Source organism: Schistocerca gregaria, chromosome 4 (genome assembly GCF_023897955.1).
Source record: "Schistocerca gregaria isolate iqSchGreg1 chromosome 4, iqSchGreg1.2, whole genome shotgun sequence".
Taxonomy (NCBI): domain Eukaryota; kingdom Metazoa; phylum Arthropoda; class Insecta; order Orthoptera; family Acrididae; genus Schistocerca; species Schistocerca gregaria.
Window position 1 is genome coordinate 242,101,632 of NC_064923.1, and position 27,279 is coordinate 242,128,910.

General features: G+C 42.1%; 1 protein-coding gene across 2 annotated transcripts in view; it reads right to left on the minus strand.

Annotated features, from left to right (window-relative positions):
• Positions 1 to 3,192: 3,192 nt before the first annotated feature.
• LOC126267144 (uncharacterized) overlaps positions 3,193 to 27,279 on the minus strand; it is a 296,096-nt gene continuing 272,009 nt past the window's right edge. For both annotated transcript variants that reach the window (XM_049972072.1, XM_049972073.1), the window contains exons 5-6: positions 22,664 to 22,784; positions 3,193 to 7,730 (exon numbers count right to left, since the gene is read on the minus strand). In XM_049972072.1, coding sequence (XP_049828029.1) covers positions 7,381 to 7,730; positions 22,664 to 22,784 — 471 coding nt within the window. In that variant the 3' untranslated portion in view covers positions 3,193 to 7,380. The remainder of the gene's footprint in view (positions 7,731 to 22,663; positions 22,785 to 27,279) is intronic.

Sequence of the window (27,279 nt, forward strand, 5' to 3'; positions counted from 1 at the left end):
TGATACTTAATTTTAAGGTCTGTTGTGACTATAAGATCAAAACCACTGGCATGATTGGGTGCCAAGTGGATGTTCAGACAACTAGATGATGGTATTTACAGACTGCATGTTTTGTTTTTAATGGACAGCAAAATACTAAGCTGTGTTGGGAAACCAGTGTACTGATGTATCTATATGGGTTCTGTGAATTGTGAATGCTGCAAAATCATCATGTCGCCATTCTCCTGCCCCTACATGTAGACAAATATGACATGTGATGAATACGTACACTGTGATCCAGAGGCCCCACAGATACACCAGGAAAGTCGGAATGTTGTGCTTCCTGTACTAGTGTTTCAGCTCTATAGGCATGATGGCAGTGAGGTGGAGTATCATCTTGTAGTACAACATTATCCTTCATACCATCAACAGCATGTCTTCAGCACGGGAAACATTGTCAACCATAGGAAAGGCAGATGTGCCTCGCCCGTGAAGTGGCGTGGAAGGATAACTGGTCCCAAGAGAAGGTCGCCTATAACTACCAACCACACACTAAGGCTGAGGTGGTGCCGATGGTTTGCTGCCACCACACCATGCGGCTTCTCTGTAGCGCACAGGTGGACGTTGTGGAGGTTTGTACCACCCCATGTAGAGGTAGCCTCTGCTGTGAATAGGATGGATGACATACAAGTAAATCCCAGTGTCATGGTGGCCTGTGCAACAAACCAGCAAATCTGTAGGTAATAAGGTCTGCACAAATTTTGATTGATAAGGATTGTGGAAGTTGTAGGTAATACGCCACACAGTCATCTGGCTTATTCCTTACTGGGGGTATATACGAGGGTCATTGCAAAAGTTATGGCCACTACATTTTACCTCGAAAATAGTATCGAATTAAAAAATTCTGAAATATGTAAATGGTACGCTAGTTTATATAACACACACACACACACACACACACACACACACACACACACACACACACACACCGCTATAAAGAAATAGCACGAGAGAAAAGACGAAACAAATTTTGTCACTTCAAAAGTGTTTTACTGTCACTTGCTACAGTACACAGTACAGTACAAGACTTGAACACGGACCTGTGACATCTTACAGCCCCTGGAAATAGTCTTTCAACGAATCCATCACACGCTGCCAACACTGGAAGAAGCCGAATACTCATGGCCTCACCATGAACGAATCGTTGGATCTCACACATCACTACTGTAGCAACGTCTTCACCCGTTCGAAAACATGTTCGAAGCAGTTACTCTTTCAGTTTTGGTCATAATCGCAATGTGGTAAGTCTGGTGAATATGGTGGATGCTCCCGTACTTCTCATCTCCTTCACGTAAGCAGATTCTACACACACGCTGTCGTATGGCCTGCAGCGTTGTCCTGAAGAATAAATGCATCGTGTAGACGTTCAAAACGTTTCTCCCACATAGGCCATCATGGATGTCGTTATAAGAAAGTCTGACATTTGTACAGTGCATTAACATTTTGTTTGTGTTGATGAAATGGCACAAAATCCTCTAATGTGAAAGGCTATAGTGACCATTTGCTTGACAGGAGACCGATTGCAACGATATTTCTGCCTGGATAACGCCATTCCGCAAATGGGCGTTTCAGTTCAGGCTCATAGACTGTGGCCCAAAATTCATCTATGGCGACGATTCAGTCAAGTATGTCATCTCCCTCCTCCTCATAACGCGCTTGATGCACGTTAAGTTTCGTAACATGTCCACTTTTCCACTTAACTTATTGCATGCGGCATCCGCTTTTCAGCAACTTCACGCATATGTAACTCGACACTTAAAATTCTGTAGATTACTGTCTTCTCAGTACCATTATGGCGCTGCAATTCCCGCACGGTCAACCTTTAGTCGTTCGCCGTGAAATGGGCGACTTGGGTGTGAGCGTAGTGTGTGTGCACACTGACAGGCCCCCGGGTCGGCGCTTGTCGGACTTCGCAGCTCTGCTACACCTGAATGCTCCTACCCCCCAAGCATGGTACAGCAACATTTCCTACCGCTTCCACAAGCTCATCGTGGCACCGTCGCGCATTACTTCCCAGGTTAATTGCAATCATTACGTAGGAGCGCTGTTCAAGTCGCATAATATCCATCCTGAAAGACTGCTCAACCTACCCTATGGTCTCTCATCACGCTTTGTTCTCCTGAAAAGTGGAATGACCTTATAAAATTAATTGTTGGTGAGGCGGGTACCAGGTTGAGATTCATTGCGAGAGTCCTTAGAACATGTAGGTGGCTTAAAAAACACTCGTTCGACCTATATTTTAGTATTGTTCATCAGTGTGGGATCCATACAAGGTCGGGTTGACAGAGGAGATAAAGGAGATCCAAAGAAGTGCGGTGCGTTTCGTCACAGCGTTATTTGGTAAGTGTGATAGCGCTCCGGAATGTTTAGCAAACTCAAGTGGCAGACTCTGCAAGAGAGGCATTCTGCATCGCGGTGTAGCTTGCTGTCCAGGTTTCGAGAGGGTGTGTTTCTGGATGAGGTGTCGAATATATTGCTTCCCCCTACTTATACCTCCAGAGGAGATCACGAATGTAAAATCAGAGAGTTACTGTGGATTCTTGGGGAGACTTCTGGTGCCACGGAATGCACGTTGTTTGTAGTGTACTGTTGTTCAAATGGCTCTGAGCACTATGCGACTTCACTTCTGAGGTCGTCAGTCGCCTAGAACTTAGAACTAATTAAACCTAACTAGCCTAAGGACATCACACACATCCATGCCCGGGGCTGGAATCAAACCCGCGACCGGAGCGGTCACTCGGCTCCAGGCTATAGAACCGCACGGCCACTCCGGCCGGCCTGTACTGTTGTGTACTCTTGCAACTGGCAGTAAAACTCGTTCGCAACGACAAATGTTTTTCTGTCTCTTTCCCATGCTATACCTTTATGGTATTCATCCATCTCACTACATGTAATAATTACACATTAACTAACCTTTCATTTGAGTATTTCAGGTTTTCTTAATTCGTTACCATTTTAGAGCCAAAATAATTGCCATAACTTTTGCAATGACCGTCTTGTAAAATTTATATATATATATATATATATATATATATATATATATATATATATATATATATATATATATATAAAATATATAAAATATATAAAATATATAAAATAAAGAGATCAGGGATGATCAGGATGATATGAAATGAATTTTACTGATGGACATAAGAATTATAAAGGATTTTTATTATTTAAATTTGTGGATACAAAGTAAATAAATAAAATACTTTTACATTTCAAATAGAGACGAGTATAAACTTTGGCTTCTATATTCGGATCTGCACACTTCCTTAATCCTGTGATAATCATACAGAGATCCGATATATTTGGTTCAGGTTTGTGTACTGGTGCTATGACAAGGTGGGAGGTGAATCTGTTTCATGTGCATTTATTGAGCTATTAACAATTGCAAAGTCAAGCATACTTAAAACAGAAAGACTAGGCATCTGAACGGATCTTACAGCTCACTTCAACTTAGATACTGTCTTGATAAACACACACGCTTTCTACAACCTAAAGAATAAAAAAGTCACATGGTTCTATTCATTCATTAGGTGGTTAAGCTATTCTGTTCTGATAGTGCATGGATGTATTGAAAAGAAATATACATTTAGTTTCTATGTTGCTGTAAAATATGGCAGTCAGTCCTATTCAGTGTTTTTTTTATTTGAGAATCAAGAATCCCACACTATTTCAGTCTTCACTGAGCTGAAAAGTGAGACAAGACATTCTACTACATGACCGACCTGAACCTACCAAGAATCAACTGGAGTCTTCCTGAACATAATTTCTTCTAATTCAACAATAAAATAAGGGTGTGGCAGCTCTACAATTTCTCAAGATCTTTAAGAATCTCAAGAACAGTCCCACCAAACTAATGAAAGGTATCACCTTCGATGCTAATAACTTCAACAATTTCCTTTTATCGAGACTCTTTTTTAAGTAACACAGAGGTGAGATCTCAGGAAGTTCATCTAACCAGCACCTTGCCATTCCTGTTAACACATTTTTTGGTTGTAATTGTTTTTATTATACTTATAGTACGTCGAAAGCCTTGGACTAGTCTCAACATAAAATACAGAATAATTTCAAAAACTTTGCACTGCTTTTTGAGGAGAGTTATGGATGCTCTGGCGTATTCAATGGTGGTTGTAAAATAGCAAGGAGTTACATATTTTCGTCGTTTCGCAAACTTTTATAAGCAACCAGATACCTGCTTGTTACAACTGAAAGCTAACAAATATTTATCAACTTCATTTGAGCCTTGTAATGAAGAATGGATTTCCTTTACATAATGTGTGTCACACTTCAACATGTTGATGTATAGAGGTTTATGAAATATCATTAAAAGAGTGGCCTCAATAGAGTGCAAACTTATGTCATTAACATTCAGAAAGCTAAAACTAATCTGGATGCAACAAAATCGTCTGTTTTGGATGTCTTACTGTAATATGTAGATGCACAATTAAGTAACAGTATTGGTCACTAAAACTAAGTGTGTAGAACAATAAACAAGGAATACTAAACATCATGAAATAAACAACTAAATAAATAGCATTTTAAAGTGAGAAAAATATAGAAAAAGAAACAAAAAACTATTTAATTTAGTTCTGACTCAAAAAGCATTCAGTATTTGGAAAGGAAAATGCCACAGAGGTATATGTCATAATAGCGTACACAAGAAAACATTTTGAGAACCACAATCGTCTTAATTCGTCACTGACCATTAAGGGGTGAGGAACAACTGGATTGACACATCCATTCCATAATTGGTATACTGCCTATCACACTTTTGGATGTAAAGTCTGGCACGAAAAATTACACTTCAAGTAACTTCATAAATAACACAGCCAATGCAGTTAACGTACCACTGCAGACAAAGCCGTTACAGACTTCCTTGCCTAGAATGTACAGAATTCCTATGAAGAGGGGGATACGATGTAGACTACACTAATTTGCCTCGTATGAACTCAAACTGCACCAGCTAAGAATTCAAACAGTTCAAACCCATAGTTCCAGCCAAGAATTATGAACAGTTTTCTTTAGTGGTAAAGTGATTTATTAAATAAGAAATCTCAAATATATGCAGGTTTTAAATGGAAAAAACGCTTCTCCTATTATGATTCCAATGACGTATATTATTTTTATTATTATTATTATTATTATTATTATTATTATTATTATTATTATTATTATTTCTTGTGATAGAATTTAGTGTTCAATTTTGTTCCAAGATTGCACCAAACTTTCACGTGTTTGGATTTGCACCAATTCATTTAGCTGTACAGTCAGAGCATTCTTTAATTTCTCATTAAAACCCTTCTGTGTATATTACCAAGTCATCTTATAAAACCCTAATATATCCAATATTTTGGTAGTGTTGGAACGGCCTTCCTCTGGACGAAGAATACTTTAGTCGAGGAGTGAGTGCTTCCATATACTTTTTTTTTTCTTCTCCAAGACGCAGCTGGGGTTTTCACTTCGTGAGTGGTGCTGACTTTAGTTTGACAGTGCACGTCACTAAAGGTTAATCACTGTCAGTGAGACACGGACTTAATGTGAATGTACCACACATCGCTATAATGCATGTGTGTCACACACAACTGATCTTGAGGCTGCCTAATTTCCTCGAAATCGAGAACAACACGGTAAAATGGAGACAATTTAATCCTTCATTACTGCACTGGAGTTTCACACACCGCAGTCTACGTATTTTCCAGTGTTGTCACGATATGGAGCAAAATATTTGTACCTGTTGCATTGGTAGCATTTTTTTATTGTGGTTAACGTCTGTTTACCTTCGTTTGCGAAGAAAGGCACATTTTATGTCGCTGGGATTTATCAAATTCCATCACAGTTGTGGAGTCTCCCAGTTTTCACAAACATGGCAACAAGGTAACTGTAAATTGTAACATATATCGTGTAACACATAGTCGATTAGTTGATTATGTGTAACTCAGTTGTTCAGTAAGTGGTTTTGAACTGTTAATTCTTAGAAAAGTTGTGACGTATGAAATTTCCCTCTTTAAGGAATTATCAATTTATTTTTTCCCCTATTTTTCAAATTCATATTTTAATTTTTTGATTTACAGTGATCCCTAAGAGATATGATTACAAAGCGCGTGCCCTATATGTCCTATATCCAAAGATAGAAAAGTTAAACAGATGTGCCGTATGTAAAGCCAATAATTCTGCTTAAAAACACATTGTTCCATCATGTGAAAGATGATTCAATAATGAAGAAGACTCTGAATCAGCAATGTTCGCTCGAGATATTACATGTAAGCTAACTATACATTCCAACTAAAATTATGAAAAAGTTAGTGTATTATTTTATTTTTGCATTAACCAACAAGGATCATGTAACAGCTGCTATATCTCATTTTCCCTTGTTGCTTTCCAGTACTTTGTTTTCATCCTGTGTCGCCTTTCCCTTTCTTCTTTCCATGTTGTTCCCGACCTCTGATTTCCTTTGTACTGAAAGCCTTCTAAATTTAATATTTTATTCTTACAAAGGTTTCCGTTGGCTAATTCCGATTCTTTGATGATGTTTCTTTCTAGTTCTTTCCTTATCTCTGCAGTTCATGCTACTGTGATTTCTTCTTGCAGAAATACAGGAATATTACTTTGTTTCGTGAGACTAGTCTCATTCATTCGGTAGAGGTGCCCAAAAAAGATTAATATTCTTTTAGCCATTACTCCTGATACTTTAGATCTGTATAGCATACATTTGTTTTTCACAATCAGTTTTTCAGGTACCTTAATCCTGTCGAACTTACAATTCATCGTTATGCATTCTCATCATGCGTTCAAAAGCACATGCTGTTATGTAAAAATCAAAACGTTTTGTAACTGGTGAATGTTGTCGACACTTATTGCGAATATTTTCACCGATGTTGGGAACAAAATGTCGTTCCCTTTCTTCCTAAGGAAGAAAATTAATTTGACGTTACTCGAACGCAAGCATACTAATAAAGTTAAATTAGTTGATAGCAGTAGTGACGGATCAGTTGAAACTCATAAGTAATCGTATATCTGCACTTCCTGCAGTCCCACGTACAATCGGAAGTATTAATACTGAATATTTTAGAATCCAACGAGATAACGTGGTAGTACACAGAGGAGGACTTTAATGAGACTGACACTTGCCTCAGCAGCCTACATACATATATTCTGTACGTTCTTAGCAGGGTATGTTATCTGACTAGATTAGTTTCAAAAGACACCCGTACTGAGTGTGTCTGCAGAGACTGCAGAACCATAGGGACGTCTCATTAGGCTTTTGGGGCCGTCTGCACGTGTGTGAAGTGAGGACGACACTGGACGCTGGTCGGCTAGTGCCGTCCAGAGTGACTAGTAGAGGCCGGCCGGGTTGGGGCGGCGCTGGCCGCTGGACGAGTGGTGGCTGTAGCCCGAGTCTGACTCGTGGCCCGGCGGGGAGTCGCTCATCTGGTGGATGGGCGGTGCGGACGGCAGATAGCGCAGCTGGAAGGCGCCGGCCGCGCCTGCTGGGGGCGGCGGGGGTGGCGCCGAGGGCGGCGGCCGCAGCGGGCTCGCCTCGTCGGCGGGCGACGGCGACGGCGAGAGGTGCTCGGCGCTGCAGTAGGTACGCACGCCCTCCGAGCTGCCGCTGTCGCTGCCGCTGTCACCGCCGTCGCGCTCGTCGTCGTCTCCCCGGTCGGAAGGCAGGTACTCGTCCGAACCTGAAACAACCACGTCGGTTTTATAATATTCTCACCTTCTTTCGAAAACATACGAATTTTTCCAGTAACTTTATTAGCATCCCCGCCATACCTGTCGCAAGTACAGCTGAGTAAGGAGGAAAAAAATGGAAATGGTCGTTTGGTATCATAGGCCGGGAGGCCCCTTGTGGGACAGGTCCCGCCGCCTTGGTGCAGGTCTTATTACATTCGACACCACATTCGGCGACCTGCGCGCCGGATGGGGATGAAGACAACACCCAGTCCCTGAGCGGCCCGTAGGACGGCAATCCGTCACGCTGACCAATCAGCTACCGGGGCGGACAGTAAGGAGGAGAGGGAGTAGGAAACCCTCGTCAATAAATCTAGGTTCAGTACGAAATTTTAACTTTTCAGCGGAGTGCACACTGATATGAAACTTCCTGGAAGATTAAACTGAGTCCCGAGCCGAGATTCGAACTCGTGACCTTTGGCTTTCGCGGGTAAGTGCTCTACCGACAGACCTATCCAAACATGATTCACGACCCGTCCTCACACCTTACTTCCACCAGTATCTCGTCTCGCAACTCCAGACTTCACAGAAGGTCTGCTGTCAAACTTGCGGCACTGTTGGCGAAAGCATTTGCCCACGAAAGGCAAAGGTCCAGTGGTCGACTCTGGGTCCATCATACAGTTTACCAAGTTACAACGTTGGTTTACCTGGTGGTTGGGGTTGTTTTTTGGGGCTGAAGACCAGACAGCGAGGTCATCGGTCTCATCGGATTAGGGAAGGAAATCGGCGTGCCCTTTGAAAGGAACCATCCCGGCATTTGCCTGGAGCGATTTAGGGAAATCACGGATAACCTAAATCAGGATGGCCGGATGCAGGATTGAACCGTCGTCCTCCCGAATGCGAGTCCTGTGTCTACCCATTGCGCCACCTCGTTCGGTGTTGGTTCACCTGGCGCCAGGTGACAGTACTTCGTGAAGTCCCCTCGTCAGGGTTATGAGAAGCACCTCAACGGATGCATAGGCAGAAGAGAGGAACTCTGACGTGGCGAAGCTGACAGAAGAGGCAACCTTGCATATTGCAGGAACACGGTTGAATCCACAGTAGATGAGACTCCAACTGTGGAGAAAGGAAGTCATCCAGAAGAAGTAAACCTCGAATAAAAATCAGGCAAGTCATGAGACTTCAATGTGGGAACCCCATTAGATGACAATCTGTAAAAGGCTGGTAATCTACAGAGAGGACATCCACCTTACTCGTATACTTCACATACAGAGAAAAATGGACGGGGTTATTGAACAGACAATGAAATGCACAAGAAGAAGAAGAATTACCTGGCAACCGCCTAACCATAACTGACCAAAACAATATTTTTTTCGCATATACATTTTACCTTTATTCTTTGGATGGCAGCTTCATTGGTCTAGAATACGCACATAGTTTTGTTTGTACTACTTAGATTACGTTTAGGACAGTTCAGGCACTTTTGCTTTTCTATGATGTAGTAATAATTTAAAGTTCTACTTACAGACATATACAAAAATAGACGGAATCCACTCCAAAATCAATAAACCACATCACAACATAAAGTTCACAATAAAAAAGAATAAATAAATTATCTTCACATAAAAATGAAAGAAAATGGCATACGTTCGTGTAATGTTTTCAGAAAGCCAATGCCCACAGAGAAAATAATACATTCTGCATCATATCATCTCCACAAGCAGAATACTACAACCCACGTTATATGGAAGAAACGCGATTTTGTTCAGCAACAGAAACTATAAAAAAGAAATGGGTACAATAATAAGAACAGTTAGCAACAATGGGTATGACACAAACGTAAAAGATTCAGTCAAAATACTAGAACACAAATATCTAACAAACACCATGTATAAAACATAATGCAGGGATACTCAAGCCCCAAACCCATAAATATACGCAACACACATACTTAATGACAGCACCAAACAGGAAAGAAGCTGATTGTACACTTTGACTTACATACACAAATTAGCACACAGAGTAGTAAATGTACCGAAAGGTAGGGCTTCCAAAGAGAATATAAAACCTGTGAAACTCCCTGATCGAACTGAAGTAGAGCAACAATCAAAGGGGTAAGTTCTAGGGATAAAGAATGTACAAACTTGAACGTCAAAGCTGTGATGCATTATACAAAGGGATGACATGCAAGAGTTTTAAAACATTGTACAAGAACGCTCTAGGTGTTTGAAGTACGAAACAAACTATTCCACATTAGCAAAGCACTTAAAACACCACAACCCGTGGTTAGAGGTGCCAAGTTACGGATTGTGCGGCCCTCCCGCTCGACGTTAGAGTCCTCCCTTGGGCATGGGTGTGTGCGTTTGTGTCCTTAGCGTAAGTTAGTTTAAGTAGTATTTAAGTGTAGGGACAGATGACCTCATCAGTTTGGTCCCTTAGGAATTCTCTCTCTCTCTCTCTCTCTCTCTCTCTCTCTCTCTCTCACACACACACACACACACACACACACACACACACACACACACACACACACACACCACAAACTCTCATTCGTCAGAAATAACATTCTACGACTGCATACAAAACGTAATATCAAACCATGTGTTCAGTCCCTATTGCTATGACGAGTGAAAACGAAATTTCAAAAGCCAGTTATGAGAAGAACAGCAGTAACAAAGGAAAAACAATAGAACATGTACATCAACAGCCACAAAATCTGTAAGTAGTACTTTTAATTATTATTTAATCACATAACAGTAGGGAGTGCCGACAGGGAATACGCAAAATATTGTTAGCAGCTGTACTTACTTGGGAATGGTTTATTAAAAACGGATTGGACCCCCCATTTGCCCGTAATACAGCTGCGATTCTTCTTGGAATACTGGCATATAATTATTGTATATTCAGTGGAATGTTATGCCACTCTTCGATCAGAACCTCTTCTAACTCCTGTAGTGACGAGGGAGGTGGAAATCTGATCCGGAGTCTGCGCTCCAATATCGCCCACAAGAGTTCGATAATGTTCAGCCCCGAGAACTGTGCTGACCAGAGAAGGAGCTGAACAGTTGCATACCCCTTATACCACGATGGTACTGTCCTGGCTGCGTGAATGGTTGCTTTATCGTCCTGAACTATGACATCATTTTTGAGGAACAACATTTGAATCATGAGGGGGCACCAGATCACCTAAAATGTTCACATAATCGCTGGCTGTAACACGGCCTTTGAGAGTAATGATGGGAGCAGCAGAATACCATGGTACTGCCCACACCATAACACTTCCACCTCCAAGCTTAATCGTTGGAATCAAGACATCAAGATTGTAGGCTTCTTTTGGCGTCCTCCAGAAATAAAACCAGCACGATGTTGGAAATAAGGAAAACGTTGACTTGTCGGACCATATCAAGATTTTCCACTGATCAGCCGTCCAGGATTTATGCTCCCGACACCGTTTTTACTCTTCTTTGCTTTGGTTGTCGTCACTAATGGAGTACTCGGCGGATAGTGTCGATAGCTACGGGGTCTCGAAGGTGGGTATTGAGCTCTTTAATCACTTCATCCGCCGTAGTTATGTGTTGTTTTGACACAATTCGTATTAGCGTATGACAATCTCTGTCATGTAGTTCTGATTGGCGCGCACCATTACGTTTATAAGATGATGCTTTTCCATGTTTTGAGTAGGCTGTCATGACTGTTACAACAGTTGCCCTTGAAACATTCAGTACGTGGGCTGTCTTGGTTACTGATCCTCCAGCTAATCAAGCCCTCTCAATCCTTCTCTTTGGGTCTCAGCCAAGTCTTTCATTGCTCGTAGACCTCTGCCTCTGAATGCAAATACGAAGTGTGCACTACTCGTAAACAACCTATATTGTTGTTGTTGTGGTCTTCAGTCCTGAGACTGGTTTGATGCAGCTCTCCATGCTACCCTATCCTGGGCAAGCTTCTTCATCTCCCAGTACTTACTGCAACCTACGTCCTTATTCATCTGCTTAGTACATTCATCTCTTGGTCTCCCTCTATGATTTTTACCCTCCACGCTGCCGTCCGATGCTAAATTTATGATCCCCTGATGCCTCAAAACATGTCCTACCAACTGACTTCCTCCTCTTGTCAAGTTGTGCCACAAATTCCTCTTCTCCCTAATTCTGTTCAATACCTCCTCATTAGTTATGTGATCTAACTATCTAATATTCAGCATTCTTCTGTAGCACCACATTTCGGAAAGCTTCTATTCTCTTTTTGTCCAGACTATTTATCGTCCATGTTTCACTTCCATACATGGCTACACTCCATACAAATACTTTCAGAAACAACTTCCTGACACTTAAATCTATACTCTATGTTAACAAATTTCTCTTCTTCAGAAACGCTTTCCTTGCCATTGCCAGTCTACATTTTATAAACTCTCTACTTCGACAATCATCAGTTATTTTGCTCCCCAAACTGCAAAACTCCTTTACTACATTAGGTGTCTCATTTCCTAATCTAATTCCCTCAGCATCACCCAACTTAATTCAACTACATTACATTATCCTCGTTTTTCTTTTGATTGATGTTCATGTTATAGTCTCCTTTCAAGACACTGTCCATTCCGTTCCACTGCTCTTCCAAACCTTTGCTGTCTCCGACCGAATTACAATGTCATGTGCTTTTTATTTCTTCTCCATGGATTTTAATACCTACTCCGAATTTTTCTTTTGTTTCCTTCACTGCTTACTCAATAAGCAGATTGAATAACATCGGGGAGAAGCTACAACCCTGTCTCACTCCATTCCCAACCACTGTTTCCGTTTCATGCCCCTCAACTCTTATAACTGCCATCTGGTTTCTGTACGAACTGTAAATAGCCTTTCGCTCCCTGTATTTTACCCCTGCCACCTTTATAATTTGAAACAGAGTATTCCAGTCAACATCGTCAAAAGCTTTCTCCGGGTCTACAAATACTAGAGACGTAGGTTTGCCTTTACTTAATATTTCTTCTAAGATAAGTCGTAGCGTCATTATTGCCTCACGTGTTACAATATTTCTACGGAATCCAAACTGATCTATGCCGAGGTCGGCTTCTACCACTTTTTCCATTCGTCTGTAAAGAATTCGCGTTAGTATTTTGCAACAATGGCTTATTAAACCGATTGTTCGGCAGTTTTCACATCTGTCAACACCTGCTTTCTTTGGGATTGGAATTATTGTAGTCGTCTCGAAGTCTGAGGGTATTTCGCCTGTCTCATACATCTTGCTCACCAGATAGCAGAGTTTTGTCAGGAATGGCTCTCCCAAGGCCGTCAGTAGTTCTAATGGAGTGATGTCTACTCCCAGGGCCTTGGTTCGACTTAGGTCTTTTAGTGCTCTGTCAAACTCTTCACGCAGTATCATATCTCCCATTTCATCTTCATCTACATCCTCTTTCCTTTCCATAATATTGTCCTCGAGTACATCGCCCTTGTATAGACCCTCTATATACTCCTTCCACCTTTCTGGTTTCCCTTCTTTGCTTAGAACTTGGTTTCCATTTGAGCTCTTGATGTTCATACAAGTGGTTCTCTTATCTCCAAAGGTCTCTTTAATTTTCCTGTAGGCAGTATCTATCTTACCCCTAGAGAGATAAGCCTCTACATCCTTACATTTGTCCTCTAGCCATCCTTGCTTAGCCATTTTGCATTTCCTGTCGATCTCATTTTTGAGACTTTTGTATTCCTTTTTGCCTGCTTCATTTACTGCATTTTTATATTTTCTCCTTTCATCAATTAAATTCAATATTTTGCCGGCCGCGGTGGTCTCGCGGTTCTAGGCGCTCAGTCCGGAACCGCGGGACTGCTACGGTCGCAGGTTCGAATCCTGCCTCGGGCATGGATGTGTGTATGTCCTTAGGTTAGTTAGATTTAAGTAGTTGTAAGTTCTAGGGGACTGATGACCACAGATGTTAAGTCCCATAATGCTCAGAGCCATTTGAGCCCAATTCAATATTTCTTCTGTTACCCAAGGATTTCTACTAGCGCTCGTCTTTTTACCTACTTGATCCTCTGCTGCCTTCACTATTTCATCCCTCAAAGCTACCCATTCTTCTTCTACCGTATTTCTTTCCCCCATTCCTGTCAATTGCTCCCTTATGCTCTCCCTGAAACTCTGTACAACCTCTGGTTCTTTTAGTTTATCCAGGTCCGATTTCCTTAAATTCCCACCTTTTTGCAGTTTCTTTAGTTTTAATCTGCAGGTCGTAACCAATAGATTGTGGTCAGAGTCCACATCTGCCCCTGGAAATGTCTTACAATTTAAAACCAGGCTCCTAAATCTGTCTTACCATTATATAATCTATCTGATAAATACTAGTATCTCCAGGATTCTTCCATGCATACAACCTTCTTTCATGATTCTTGAACCAAGTGTTAGCTATAATTAAGTTATGTTCTGTGCAAAATTCTACCAGACGGCTTCCCCTCTCATTTCTTAACCCTAATCCATATTCACCTAAATGTTTCCTTCTCTCCCTTTCCCTACTGTCGAATTTCAGTCACCCATGACTTAAATTTTCATCTCCCTTCACTACCTAAATAATTTCTTTTATCTCATCATACATTTCATCAATTTCTTCATCATCTCCAGAGCTAGTTGGCATATAAACATGTACTACTGTAGTAGGTGTGGGCTTCGTGTCTATCTTGGCCACAGCAATGCATTCACTATGCTGTTTGTACTAGCTTACCCGCACTTCTATTTTCCTATTCATTATTAAACCTACTCCTGCATTATCCCTATTTGATTTTCCATTTATAACCCTGTATTCACCTGACCAAAAGTCTTGCTCCTCCTGCCACCGAATTTTACTAATTCCCACTATAACTTTAATCTATCCATTTCCCTTTTTAAATTTTCTAACCAACCTGCCCGATTAAGGGATCTGACATTCCACGCTCCGATCCGCTGAAAAGTAGTCCCCGCCCGGAGATCCGCATGGGGGACTATTTTACCTCCGGAATATTTTACCCAAGAGGCCGCCATCATTTAATCATACAGTAAAGCTGCAGGCCCTCGGGAAAAATTACGGCCGTAGTTTCCCCTTGTTTTCAGCCGTTCGCAGTACCAGCAGAGCAAGGCCGTTTTGATTAGTGTTACAAAGCCAGATCTGTCAATCATCCAGACTGTTGCCCCTGCAACTACTGAAAAGGCTCTTCAACAACCTATACTGATGCCTAATCCGTACTGAACACGCACAACCCAGTGCGACACGTTCCTTACCTGCATTATTGACAGTCAAACACAACCATCCAATTACTACCTGTTCATATTATTTTGCCTACCACTTGAACATATACAGTGTCCTAAACGTAAATTGAATTGTATAAACAAAAATATTTACTTATTGCAATCCACTGAAGTTACCTTGCAAAGAATAAAGGCGAAATGCATATGGTACAAATACTGTGTTGCAATCAGTTGTGATCGGACGGTCCCAAAATTATAATAACTGTAAGGGAGGACGAAGAAGAAGAACTTTATTAACAATCTAGACCCAAATGTTGTGTTGGTAGCATCTTCGGATAGATATAAACACTTTTAGACGCGTAATTCACTATCAGAAGTCTTCGTGTCTCCAAATGACTATCACATCACCAACAGCAGTTTGGGAAGCTTTAAAAGGATTGAAATGCCTCTGGTGGACTTCTTACTCAGATGGCATCCAATGTTTAGTAAGAAGTCAAAGGGTTTCCGTGAGCTGCCTCACTATCGGCAACACAATACTCCTCGCCTTTGATACTGTTGTGTCCGCCATATCTAGCGGTCAATTCAGTATTATATAATCATGTACAGATAGTCTGGTCTATGCACTGCATCCTCTAAGGTCACATACGGAGATATGATCGCTAGCAAAAAGTAACTCTCCGCTATAAAAAATTCATGCAATATATTGTTTCACCCTTTTTGTATTGATTATATCAGTGTACTCAGATGTTAGTACAATTGCACAGGAATCTACAATGAGGCACTTATGTTACATTCCCCATATCGCAAACAGGTTGAGATGCTGAAACAAGATTTTAGCGAGAATGCAACCAGGAGAGTATTTTGCCACGTAGCAAGCACGCAAAACATCCTGAACTACTGCAATATGCAAATAACTGCACATTTGTCCAGTGGAATAATATAATTTTTTACAGGCATCAAAAGTCTGTGAAACGAGAATTGCTGTGCGTTTTACAGTAACGTACTCGAAGAAATTACATTCTTTATTCTCTAGCGAAATGGGATTTTTTGAACTACTGACTTGTCCTATCCTCAGTTGTTAGTTTCATAATTCACTGCTTCACGCTTTCATCATAATTTCAACTCGATTACAATATTTGTGAGGCGAATCTACGTAAAGTATGCACGGTTTGGCAAAAGAAGTAAATTTGAACTCAGCAACAAGAAAAGTTAATTATTATTAAAAACTCGTCTCTGAAGACACTTTTCAGAAGGAAAAATGAAGAATAAAAGAAGTAAGTAGCCACTTCTGAGGTAATCTGCTTAGAGGTCTATATCCAAATGCATTTTTAAAAATGCATTTTTTAAAACGAGTGGCTGAGGCTGAAAATTGCCGAAGTTATTTATACACTGAAGTGAAAAAGAAATTGGTGAAGGAATGCTCATTCAAATATAGAGATATGTAAACAGACAGAATACTGCGCTGCCTTCGGGGACGCCTACAGAAAACAATTGGTGTCTGGCGCATCGTTAGATCAGTTCCTGCTGCTAGAATGGCAGATTACCAAGATTTAAGTGAAAGTTATAGTCGGAGCACGAGCGATGGGCACAGTATGTTCGAGGTAGCGATGGCAAGGGGATTTTCCAGTACGACCATTCACGAGAGCACCGTCAATATCAGCAGTCCGGTCATACATAAAATCTCCGACATCGCTGCGGCCGAAAAAAGATCCTGCAAGGAAGGGATCAACGACGATAGAAGAAAATTGTCCAACGTCAAAGAAGTGCAACCCTACCAAAAATTTCTGCAGATTTCAGTGCTGGACCATCAACAAATGTCAGCGTGCGAACCATACAACAAAACATCATCGATATGGGGTTTCGGAGCTGAAGGCCAACTCGTGTACCCTTGATCAGTGCACGACACAAAGCTTCACCCATCTTCTGGGCCTGACAATAGCGACATCGGACTATTCATGACTGGAAACATGTTGCCTGGTCGGATGAGTATCATTTCAAATTTTATCGAGCGGATAGACGTGTATAGAGATGGATACAGCATCATGAATCCATGGACCATGCATCTCAGCAGGTGACTGTTCAAGCCGGTGGAGGCTCCGTAATGGTGTGGGATGTGTGCAGTTGGAGTGATATGGGATCCCTGATACGTCTAGATACGACTCTGACATGTGACACGTACGTAAGAATCCTGTCTAATCACCTGCATTCATTCATGTCCATTGTGCTTTCTGACGGACTTGGGCAACTCCATCAGGGCAACGCGACACCCTACCCATCCAGAATTGCTACAGAGTGGCTCCAGAGACACTCTTCTGAGTTTAAACTCTTCCGATGGCCACCGAACTCCCCAGTCATGAACAGTATTGAACGTATCTGGAATGCCTTGCAACGTGCTGTTCATAAGAGATCTCCACCCACTCATACTCTTACAGATCTGAGGACAGCCTTGAAGGTTTCATAGTGTCAGTTCCCTCCAGCACTACTTCATACATTATTCGAAGTCCATGCCACTTGGGGCATTTCAATGTACTCTTGGGGGCCCTACACTACATTAGGCAGTTGTACCAGTTTACTTGGCTCATCAGTATATATTTCAATGATCTGTGAAATGCGAAAACAAAGCAATTTCCGGAAGCCTATCAACTACCCGTTGAACTGAGAAGAGATTATCAATGTCTTCGGTGAACTAAAAGGTATTTCATGTAAAAAGTAAGTCTTTCACTCACTATACATACAGGAAGTAAAAGATGGCACACAGTGTTCTGTGAATTGTTTTCATAGCTCTCATAACTGACATATAAAAATAAAATTGTTTGGCAACTTTCAGGCCCAGATGGTCATTATAAATAACACACATTAGTTATACCATCGTATTTCTGGGATTTCTTTCTCTTTTTCTTTGTCTTCAAAGAAATGTCATCAGTGACTAGTTTTGAATAATACTAACTTTTTTTGTGGCCACGTTATAATTTATCTTTTTTGCCTAAGAACAGCATGGTTTACGAAGACTCATCTCAGTGACATTCTAACAAAGCTGAAATTGTGATCGAACCCTGAAGCAGTAAATTATTAAACTAGTAACTAAGGATAAGAAAGCTCAATAGTTCATGAAAAAGTCTATCCTCAACACGAAAATAAAAGGATAATCTTTACTTATGTTGCAGTAAAACCCACATCAATTGTAGTTTCACCAGTTTTCTATCATCATTAAAAAATTAAATTATTCCATTGAAAAATTCTATGGTTACTAACACCTCATAGTAGATAATGAAGACTCACATATTAAGCATATCGAATAATACTGTCTCCTTTGCTTGCTATCGTTTGCCAAAGTCTCGTTTCAATATGCCAAACCGTTTATGACATACAAGCAATGATATTAATTTTTCATTCTGGCTTTATCATTTTCGTGCGTGGACAGAACTGAGTATTCTACATATAATCCATCTTCTCCAGAATGGAGGTATATATCTATCTCCTGTCAAGGTTTAAAAGGAAAGTAATATTCTGTCTACATTTAGTATGCGCCAATGTACACTCCGGGAAATGAAAAAAAAAAACACATTGACACCGGTGTGTCAGACCCACCATACTTGCTCCGGACACTGCGAGAGGGCTGTACAAGCAATGATCACACGCACGGCACAGCGGACACACCAGGAACCGCGGTGTTGGCCGTCGAATGGTGCTAGCTGCGCAGCATTTGTGCACCGCCGCCGTCAGTGTCAGCCAGTTTGCTGTGGCAAACGGAGCTCCATCGCAGTCTTTAACACTGGCAGCATGCCGCGACAGCGTGGACGTGAACCTTATGTGCAGTTGACGGACTTTGAGCGAGGGCGTATAGTGGGCATGTGGGAGGCCGGGTGGACGTACCGCCGAATTGCTCAACACGTGGGGCGTGAGGTCTCCACAGTACATCGATGTTGTCGCCAGTGGTCGGCGAAAGGTGCACGTGCCCGTCGACCTGGGACCGGACCGCAGCGGCGCACGGTTGCACGCCAAAACCGTAGGATCCCACGCAGTACCGTAGGGGACCGCACCGCCACTTCCCAGCAAATTAGGGACACTGTTGCTCCTGGGGTATCGGCGACGACCATTCGCAACCGTCTCCATGAAGCTGGGCTACGGTCCCGCACACCGTTACGCCGTCTTCCGCTCACGCCCCAACATTGTGCAGCCCGCCTCCAGTGGTGTCGCGACAGGCGTGAATGGAGGGACGAATGGAGACGTGTCGTCTTCAGCGATGAGAGTCGCTTCTGCCTTGGTGCCAATGATGGTCGTATGCGTGTTTGGCGCCGTGCAGGTGAGCGCCACAATCAGGACTGCATACGACCGAGGCACACAGGGCCAACACCCGGCATCATGGTGTGGGGAGCGATCTCCTACACTGGCCGTACACCTTTGGTGATCGTCGAGGGGACACTGAATAGCGCACGGTACATCCAAACCGTCATCGAACCCATCGTTCTACCATTCCTAGACCGGCAAGGGAACTTGCTGTTCCAACAGGACAATGCACGTCCGCATGTATCCCGGGCCACCCAACGTGCTCTAGAAGGTGTAAGTCAACTACCCTGGCCAGCAAGATCTCCGGATCTGTCCCCCATTGAGCATGTTTGGGACTGGATGAAGCGTCGTCTCACGCGGTCTGCACGTCCAGCACGAACGCTGGTCCAACTGAGGCGCCAGGTGGAAATGGCATGGCAAGCCGTTCCACAGGACTACATCCAGCATCTCTACGATCGTCTCCATGGGAGAATAGCAGCCTGCATTGCTGCGAAAGGTGGATATACACTTTACTAGTGCCGACATTGTGCATGCTCTGTTGCCTGTGTCTATGTGCCTGTGGTTCTGTCAGTGTGATCATGTGATGTATCTGACCCCAGGAATGTGTCAATAAAGTTTCCCCTTCCTGGGACAATGAATTCACGGTGTTCTTATTTCAATTTCCAGGAGTGTATTACCTAACAAACAGAAAATCATTTTAAGTTCGTGAAGTTGCTCACCCAATGAAGAAAGAGTACGTACGACCATTGACGAAATGCTAGTTCGTCATGAATCTGACAAATCTGTTAGAAGTAACGTTTTGTTTACGAAATAGTTTCTTTAAAATCCTTGGACAAACAGAAAGCCAACTTGTGCACACAGCTGTTTAAGCAGTCTAGCAAGCCTGCCAAATATTTTAACTGAAATACTCACATAGAGCTGCGTTTAATTCCTGATTTACTTGGATGATGGCAATCCATTACCTACTATTTGAAATGAACATTTAAAACTATGTTTAATAATTGTTATTCAAAAAGTGTATTTCAAAGAAATTCACAAACAATACATTGTCGCAGTAACAATGGTGTTTATATATAAAAAGATGCAGAAATCAGTGTATACCTGGGTTAGTGAATCCACTGTTGAAATAATCACCACATCATGTAATTTTTTCTAGTGAAGGTTTACAATGGTTCCACATAACTGTAGTAACGTCATACAAAGTTATTACTTTAGTTTAGGTAACTAGAATGTCACTGTCGTTACTGTGAACCAATTATTTGTCTTTCCTACTCGCCACATCCAGCATTCCTATGAGTATGTCAACTGAATGAACGTCTGAGGTGTGTCTCAATTCTGATGACTTGTAATGTGTATCATTCTATGTAGGAATTCATGTGGTTCCTGATTATTTTCATGCATTAATTAGATCGATTTTAGTAGGATGCGGTTGGCAGTCCAAAATGTAATCCATCTCACACACCATCGACCACCTGAAGAACAAAGATGTGGAGTTCCATAATAGCCTGTCTCTCGTGATGTACTTAGTTCTTTTTAGTCAGTGACTCAGAAACCAGGAGCGCTGCATGTAGATAAAAAAACTACCAAATATTTCGCATAATCGAAATTGAAATCGTTAGATTTGGTGACAAATTCAATAATTATACTCCTACAATGGTTTTTAGATAATGGTACTTATTACTAAACTTCACGTATCAGTGAAATGAAATGCAGGATTCAACAATGGCCTCTACAATGCTACCACACACACAACACTTGAGATTGGCAGAGACCAGATCCAAAACACTACGTCCCCGAAGTCTTCCTGCCTCTATTAACTCAAAACCAGGGAGTCCAGATGGCAAGGTAACATACAGACATCGCATTTGACATCACAACAGTCAGCAAAACTGTCTTATGTAGACCTTGTACTTAATATAACTTCGTTGTGTCACTAACACTCACCATATAATTCTTGTCGACATTCACTTAAATTGTATCATTTGCTCGTTCCATTGATTCGAGACGCTACACTGTGGTGAGCGTTAATATCGGGTGTATTCCATCCTTCACCTTATGATGACTTGAACTTTGCAGGAGAGACATTCTATCAAGTGTCTGAACGTCTGTGGGGGAAGGCAGCCCAATCTTCCTCAGGAGCGGAAACCACAGGAGGCAGTAAAGTTGGATCTGGAGCGAACTCGTTCTAACTCATCCCAACGGTGTTCCACTGGGTTCAGTTTGGCACTCTAGGCAGACGAGTCCACTTCAAGTGTTACTGTCCACAAACCATTCCCTCAGAGATTCTCATTTATGACAACAATCATCGTCTCAGAACAGTTCGTACGTTGTGTACAACACATAATGTCGAACATTTTTTTCATATTATTCCACAGCTCGCGTTTTCCTAGGCACAAAAAGGGGACCACACCCCAACTACGCAAAACACCCACATACCTTAACGCCACGTCCCCTGTAGTTTACTGTTTGCACTACAGCTCTTTGCAGTTAATGTTCTCCAGATATTCACCAAACCCAGACCCTTCCATCGGATTGCAATAGTGGACAGCGTGGTTCATCACACCAAATCATTCGTTCCCAGTCATCGAATATGCATTGGTGTCGCTCTTTACCCCAACTCAACTCAAGCTTCGCTTAGCATTGATTAAAGAAATCTGTGGCTTATGAGGAACTGGTCGAACACTGCACCACATTCTTTTTGTCTCATTACGCAGTCTGTTCAAACTGGGTAGCACTTCAGACCTCAGGAGTCATTTCTTTCACTGATTTCATGCGAGTCTTACAACCATCCTCCACAATGTTTATCGGTCCCTGCCTGTCAGTAAACGAAGTCTGCTTGATCTTGAAATAGCTGTGGCTGTTCCTTCGAGTATCCAGCTCACAATCATTTTGACTTGGTCAGGGCTGAAGCGTGTCTAATACAATGAAGGCTTTCACGAGCGAATGTTTCATCTGCTGAGAATTCTTACAGGTTCTATGGCCGTGGTCCATGGATCTCTTCAATCCCTGACAGACGACCAAGGCTACATCGGACACCTTCGGAGGTGCTCCTGGTTGTGCTGAGTCTTGCCGACTGGCTCAGCACAACCAGGAGCACCTCCGAAGATGTCCAACGTAGCCTTGGACGAAACGTCAGGCATTGAAGAGATCCATGGACCACGACCATATAACCAGGAAGAATTCTCAGCAGATGAAGTGTGCCTGACGGTTTTTTTTAATCAGTTGGCACCAAGTAACTAGTCCAAATTCGAAGACATTGAGCTACCCCAACATACCCACTCTGCTGTTACTACTTCTCCACTGACAACGGAGTGTTTCCCTACCTTTTATACTGTCGTAGGCCAGCTCTCGAGATGTCTGGTGGTCATATCCTTATACTGGTGGTCAATTCTGGATGCTTTTCACCAGATGGTGTACACAGCACACTACTGATAGGGAGGTTAACAGTAGTACTCACTGTTGGAGATCTCGTTGTAGACGGGGTTGTAGAGATCGGAGGGCTGCTGGTAGTCCGGACACAGTGCTGCCCTCTGATCGTGGGGGCGTCGATGCGGGCGTGGTTGCGGCATGGCTTGCATCTGCGTTGGTAAAGACATTGGGATTAGTTTAACGGCAGCGATATGCGCCCAACACTGCCGTTAAATGCATGTATAGATTGAGAACTTTGGTAGGATTAGCATCGAAAGAGACCAACAGTTCTCGTCAAACATGTACACACAAACAAAATATTTATTCTACGGCAAATAGAAATGTGACAAAATCTGTGTTTGGTAAGGCTCCAGCATAAACATGCACTTATTTTATGCGACATTCTCTGGTATACGTAATGTTTATGGAAGTAGGAACGAACATTCGGCGTGATACAGACAAAAAAAAATGAAACGTTCAAATGGCTCTGAACACTATGGGACTTAACTTCTGAGGTTATCAGTCCCCTAGAACTTAGAACTACTTAAACGTAATTAACCTAAGGACATCACACACATCCATGCCCGAGACAGGATTAGAACCTGCGACCGTAGCGGTCGCGCGGTTCCAGACTGTAGCGCCTAGAAACGCTCGGCCATCCCGGCCGGCGTGATACTGACACACCTCTGGCATACCAGAAAGCATCCCAAACTCCGCATTTAGTACGAATCCAATCGAGTTTTCTGGCTACTCCAGAGCGAGATCCTATCCGAAACTTGTCCATAACGCTTCTGAAGTATAAGCACAAGTTGTAATTTACTTTGGATAATGTGAGGACCGGAAGCAAAGGATCAGGTTGTCTTATCTTTCAATAATCCCTGCGGGAAAAGATTTCTGTTTGGAAGGGGCATGTTTCATCAGGAAAGATGTAAACGAACTTTTGGCAGCTCATGGAAGACTTAGCTCTCCATCATAAAATGGGTAAAAATGATTTTATATTAGCTTTGTTGGCGTTCACTCATCTCTAATATATCAAATATATATTACAAAGATCTTAATTTGGTGTAGAAGATGAAAATTATTCACCCCATCAAGAAGGTTTAGGTGAATTACTATTGTTCTCATGTGACACTATTCGGGTTTGGAAGGGTAGCACATTTATTTGACGTTTATCATGCCTCCGAAAGTCATGTATTATCCAATACTGAAAATGTATAAGAAGATAGTAACTGTTCTCGAAAGAACAGATACCATTCATAACCATGGAGCTTCTGTAGAATAAATAATAATTAATTGAAACTCTCAGCTGCCGACAGGTGGTGTTGATATACCTCGATGGGGACAGCCGAAAATGTGTGCCCCGACCGGGCCTCGAACCCGGGATCTCCTGCATCATCTGTGTCCTCGGCGGCTCAGATGGACAGAGCGTATGCCACGTAAGCAGGAGATCCCGGGTTCGAGTCCCGGTCATGGCTTACATTTTCGGCTGTTCCCATCTATGTATATCAACAACACCTGTCGGTAGGTGAGGGTTTCAATTATCATTTAATGCTAATAGTATTTATTATGTCCAGCAGCTAGTAGAACACAGTATCCATGACAGAGAGAGAGGGGGGACAGGGGGGGACAGGAGATAGTTTGTTTCAACCTTTGATAACATCGTCGGAGAGTACTTGAGTTCGATATTTGTTGATTTGCGGTTATCAAATGGTTCAAATGGCTCTAATCACTATGGGACTTTACATCTGAGGTCATCAGTCCCCTAGACTTAGAATTATGTAAACCTAACTAACATCACATACATCCATGCCCGAGGCAGGATCGAACCTGCGACTGTAGCAGCCGCGTGGCTCTGGACTGAAACAGTTTATCAGATATACTTTGTTTAACTTGAAATACAAATTGGGTCGTCGCCAGACTATGGTGAATGTCATCACAAAATATTTTTTATACAATATTTAAAGCAATGTGACCTGCTGCAAGGTATTTAACAGCACTTAACAGTACCAAGGGTCAACGGAAACCTTTTATTCAGAAACACGATGCACAATTCGTGTTACATGCATCTGCACTAGTGTGCAGATATTCTTGATGAAACTCAGTAACACACATGACTGACGTAAGGAACGAACAAATTTACAGCGAATACTTATATTAAAGAAACTCAGCCTATGAAAACACACCCTGTCGATGTACTACAATATTCATTAACTTGCAATTTCATTCCTGCTGACGTAGGGTTCGTCAGACAAACTGACTACCGCATCACATTGTGTAGCAATCTTGGGACTTGGGTGAAAGTTGTTACAAAACACACAGAGAAGAAGCTGTATTTCACAGTCCAACATTCACACAGAAGAACATTCTGTACTACAGTAGTTTAAGTATAGAATAAACGTAAAGGAGAAGAGCAGGAGTTATTTGCAAAGTTTGAGTCAATAATTCAAATTGTGCTACAGCGAAATCGAAATTTGTAACATAGGATTTAGGTGTTACAGGTTTAATTGAAGTGTGAATTACAAACGCAGAAATGTACTAAGAAAATGACGTTATCATCTTAAAGTACAACACAAAGGCCAACAACTCTTAACATGCTTGTCCACAGTCTTTTATAATTTTTGTTTGATGCGTGTTCCTTAGGGACTTACTGAAGTTGCGCGCAGTACATAGAATTGACGGGATGGTATCTTTTATACTTATAATATCTGTGTTTCTGATTAGTTATGTAACACAAAACTTACCACTTCTTTTTATGTGTTTTAACAGATCCGTAGGTTTTCGTAATTTGAACAGGATCTGCAATCACTTAAGACAACTGTCGCAAATAGACCGCAATAAAAATACTAAATTTATATAGTTTGTTTCACTCAGCCTGACACAGAAGTTCTATGAGTATGGTAACTCTTCAGAATTTAACAAAATGTACTGGAGAAACAGACCTTTCGGCCACAGTTACAATGGCCTTCTTATGGCTCAGTTCAGCGCTAACGTATTCAGAAAGCTTTTATGGTAACTGACTCTGACCTCGGAAGGCTACGCTATTTTCTTAGTTCTATGCCGTTCGTACTACTGCTGACAAACTGCACCTTGCGGCGCTAGACCTGAAGGTAGCCGTTAATAAAAGAAATAGTCATCCAGACGGTGTTTCTTCAGTTACTAGAATAACAGTCAGTTGTCAAGAATGTAATCATATTTCCACTTAACACCAAGCCAGGTTTCACAAATTCCTGAACATTTTAAAATAAAAGCTCGTTTCTTTAAAAAGTTGTAACTTCTGTTCTCTTACAGTATTTTTTTAAATGCGTTTTATAAACTCAAGAACTAATATAGCAGTGTATCACTGCCTCTCTCTCCGATGCATCTACCGAGCGAGGTAGCGCAGTGGTTAGCACACTGGACTCGAATTCGGGAGGGCGACGGTTCGAACTCGCGTCCAGCCATCCTGATTTAGGGTTTCCCTGAGTTCCCCAAATCGCTTCAGAAAAATGCCGGGTCGAATCCTTTGAGATGCCACGGCCGACTTCCTTTCCTAATCCGATGGGACCGATGACCTCGCTGATTGGTCCCCTCCCCCAAATAAGCCAAACGCTCCCCCTTTTCACCCTCTTCTCCGCCCCCTCCCCATTCTCTGTCCTTCCTCATCCCCCATGAAAACTTTCGCGCTTTGCCTGCGTACCTGGTCAAAGAATGTATGCCCTCAGCAAGTCAAGGTGAATGCCAAGTGTTTCTATTGAAGACCATGTCCTATTTCATTCCTTTGCTTGCCCTGCCTCCAGCTTGTGTTCCAATGAGGTCATTGTTGACTACCATTTTGTATTCCGTATTGTGACACTAACGTTCTTTCACTAAATGCCTTCAGTCTCGGTTAACGTCGATAAGAGCCAATCATAATGATTTTATGTCGTTCTGTGGCATCAAGACCCGTGATGGGTACACAAGTACACAGTTATAGATCTCAGTGAACAAGTTATTTTTAATAAACGAGATTACTGACACCGTGTCCCACGGAAACCAACGGCAGCTTTTTTGGAGAACTCTGAGAGCCACTTCCTACTCATGAGCCCCACCAAAATTAGAGCAGCGCCCTCACGGGTTAGAGGCGTCTCACACAAATCTCACCCATGCTTGTGAAACTACTATGGAGGAAAGTCTAGTAATTTAAAGAATGAATCTTAATCTGCTATTAGAAAAACAAATGGACCTGGTGATAATGGTGGAAATAGACAATCTTTTCCACAACATTTTTGCAACAGTGGGTCACGATGGCAGCGCAGAATCCTTGGCACATATAACGAATTCTGATGTTAAATCAATCACTATAGGTGCCTGATGTAAAAAAAGCTAAGGAGTTAGACGAAATGCCAAACATATTTTACACTACCTGCCGGGATGTTGTCAGGGGAAAGGGCGTAAAGGGTACTAAGTGGAGATACTTCTGTTGGTGAATGAGGACAGTGTACTGAACAACCTTACATCTCTATTTACGTCATTTGGAGGCAAATAATTATAGCTATTACAAGTTTTATGTTTTCAGGTTTGTTAGTATCTCCAGATACATGTGGCAAGATCAAGACATTTATTTTCCCCCAGGGAACGGGTCGGGCGATGAAGGGTGGACACACGGACGCAAGATTGTTAGTAGACAGTACACTAAAGGTCCACTTG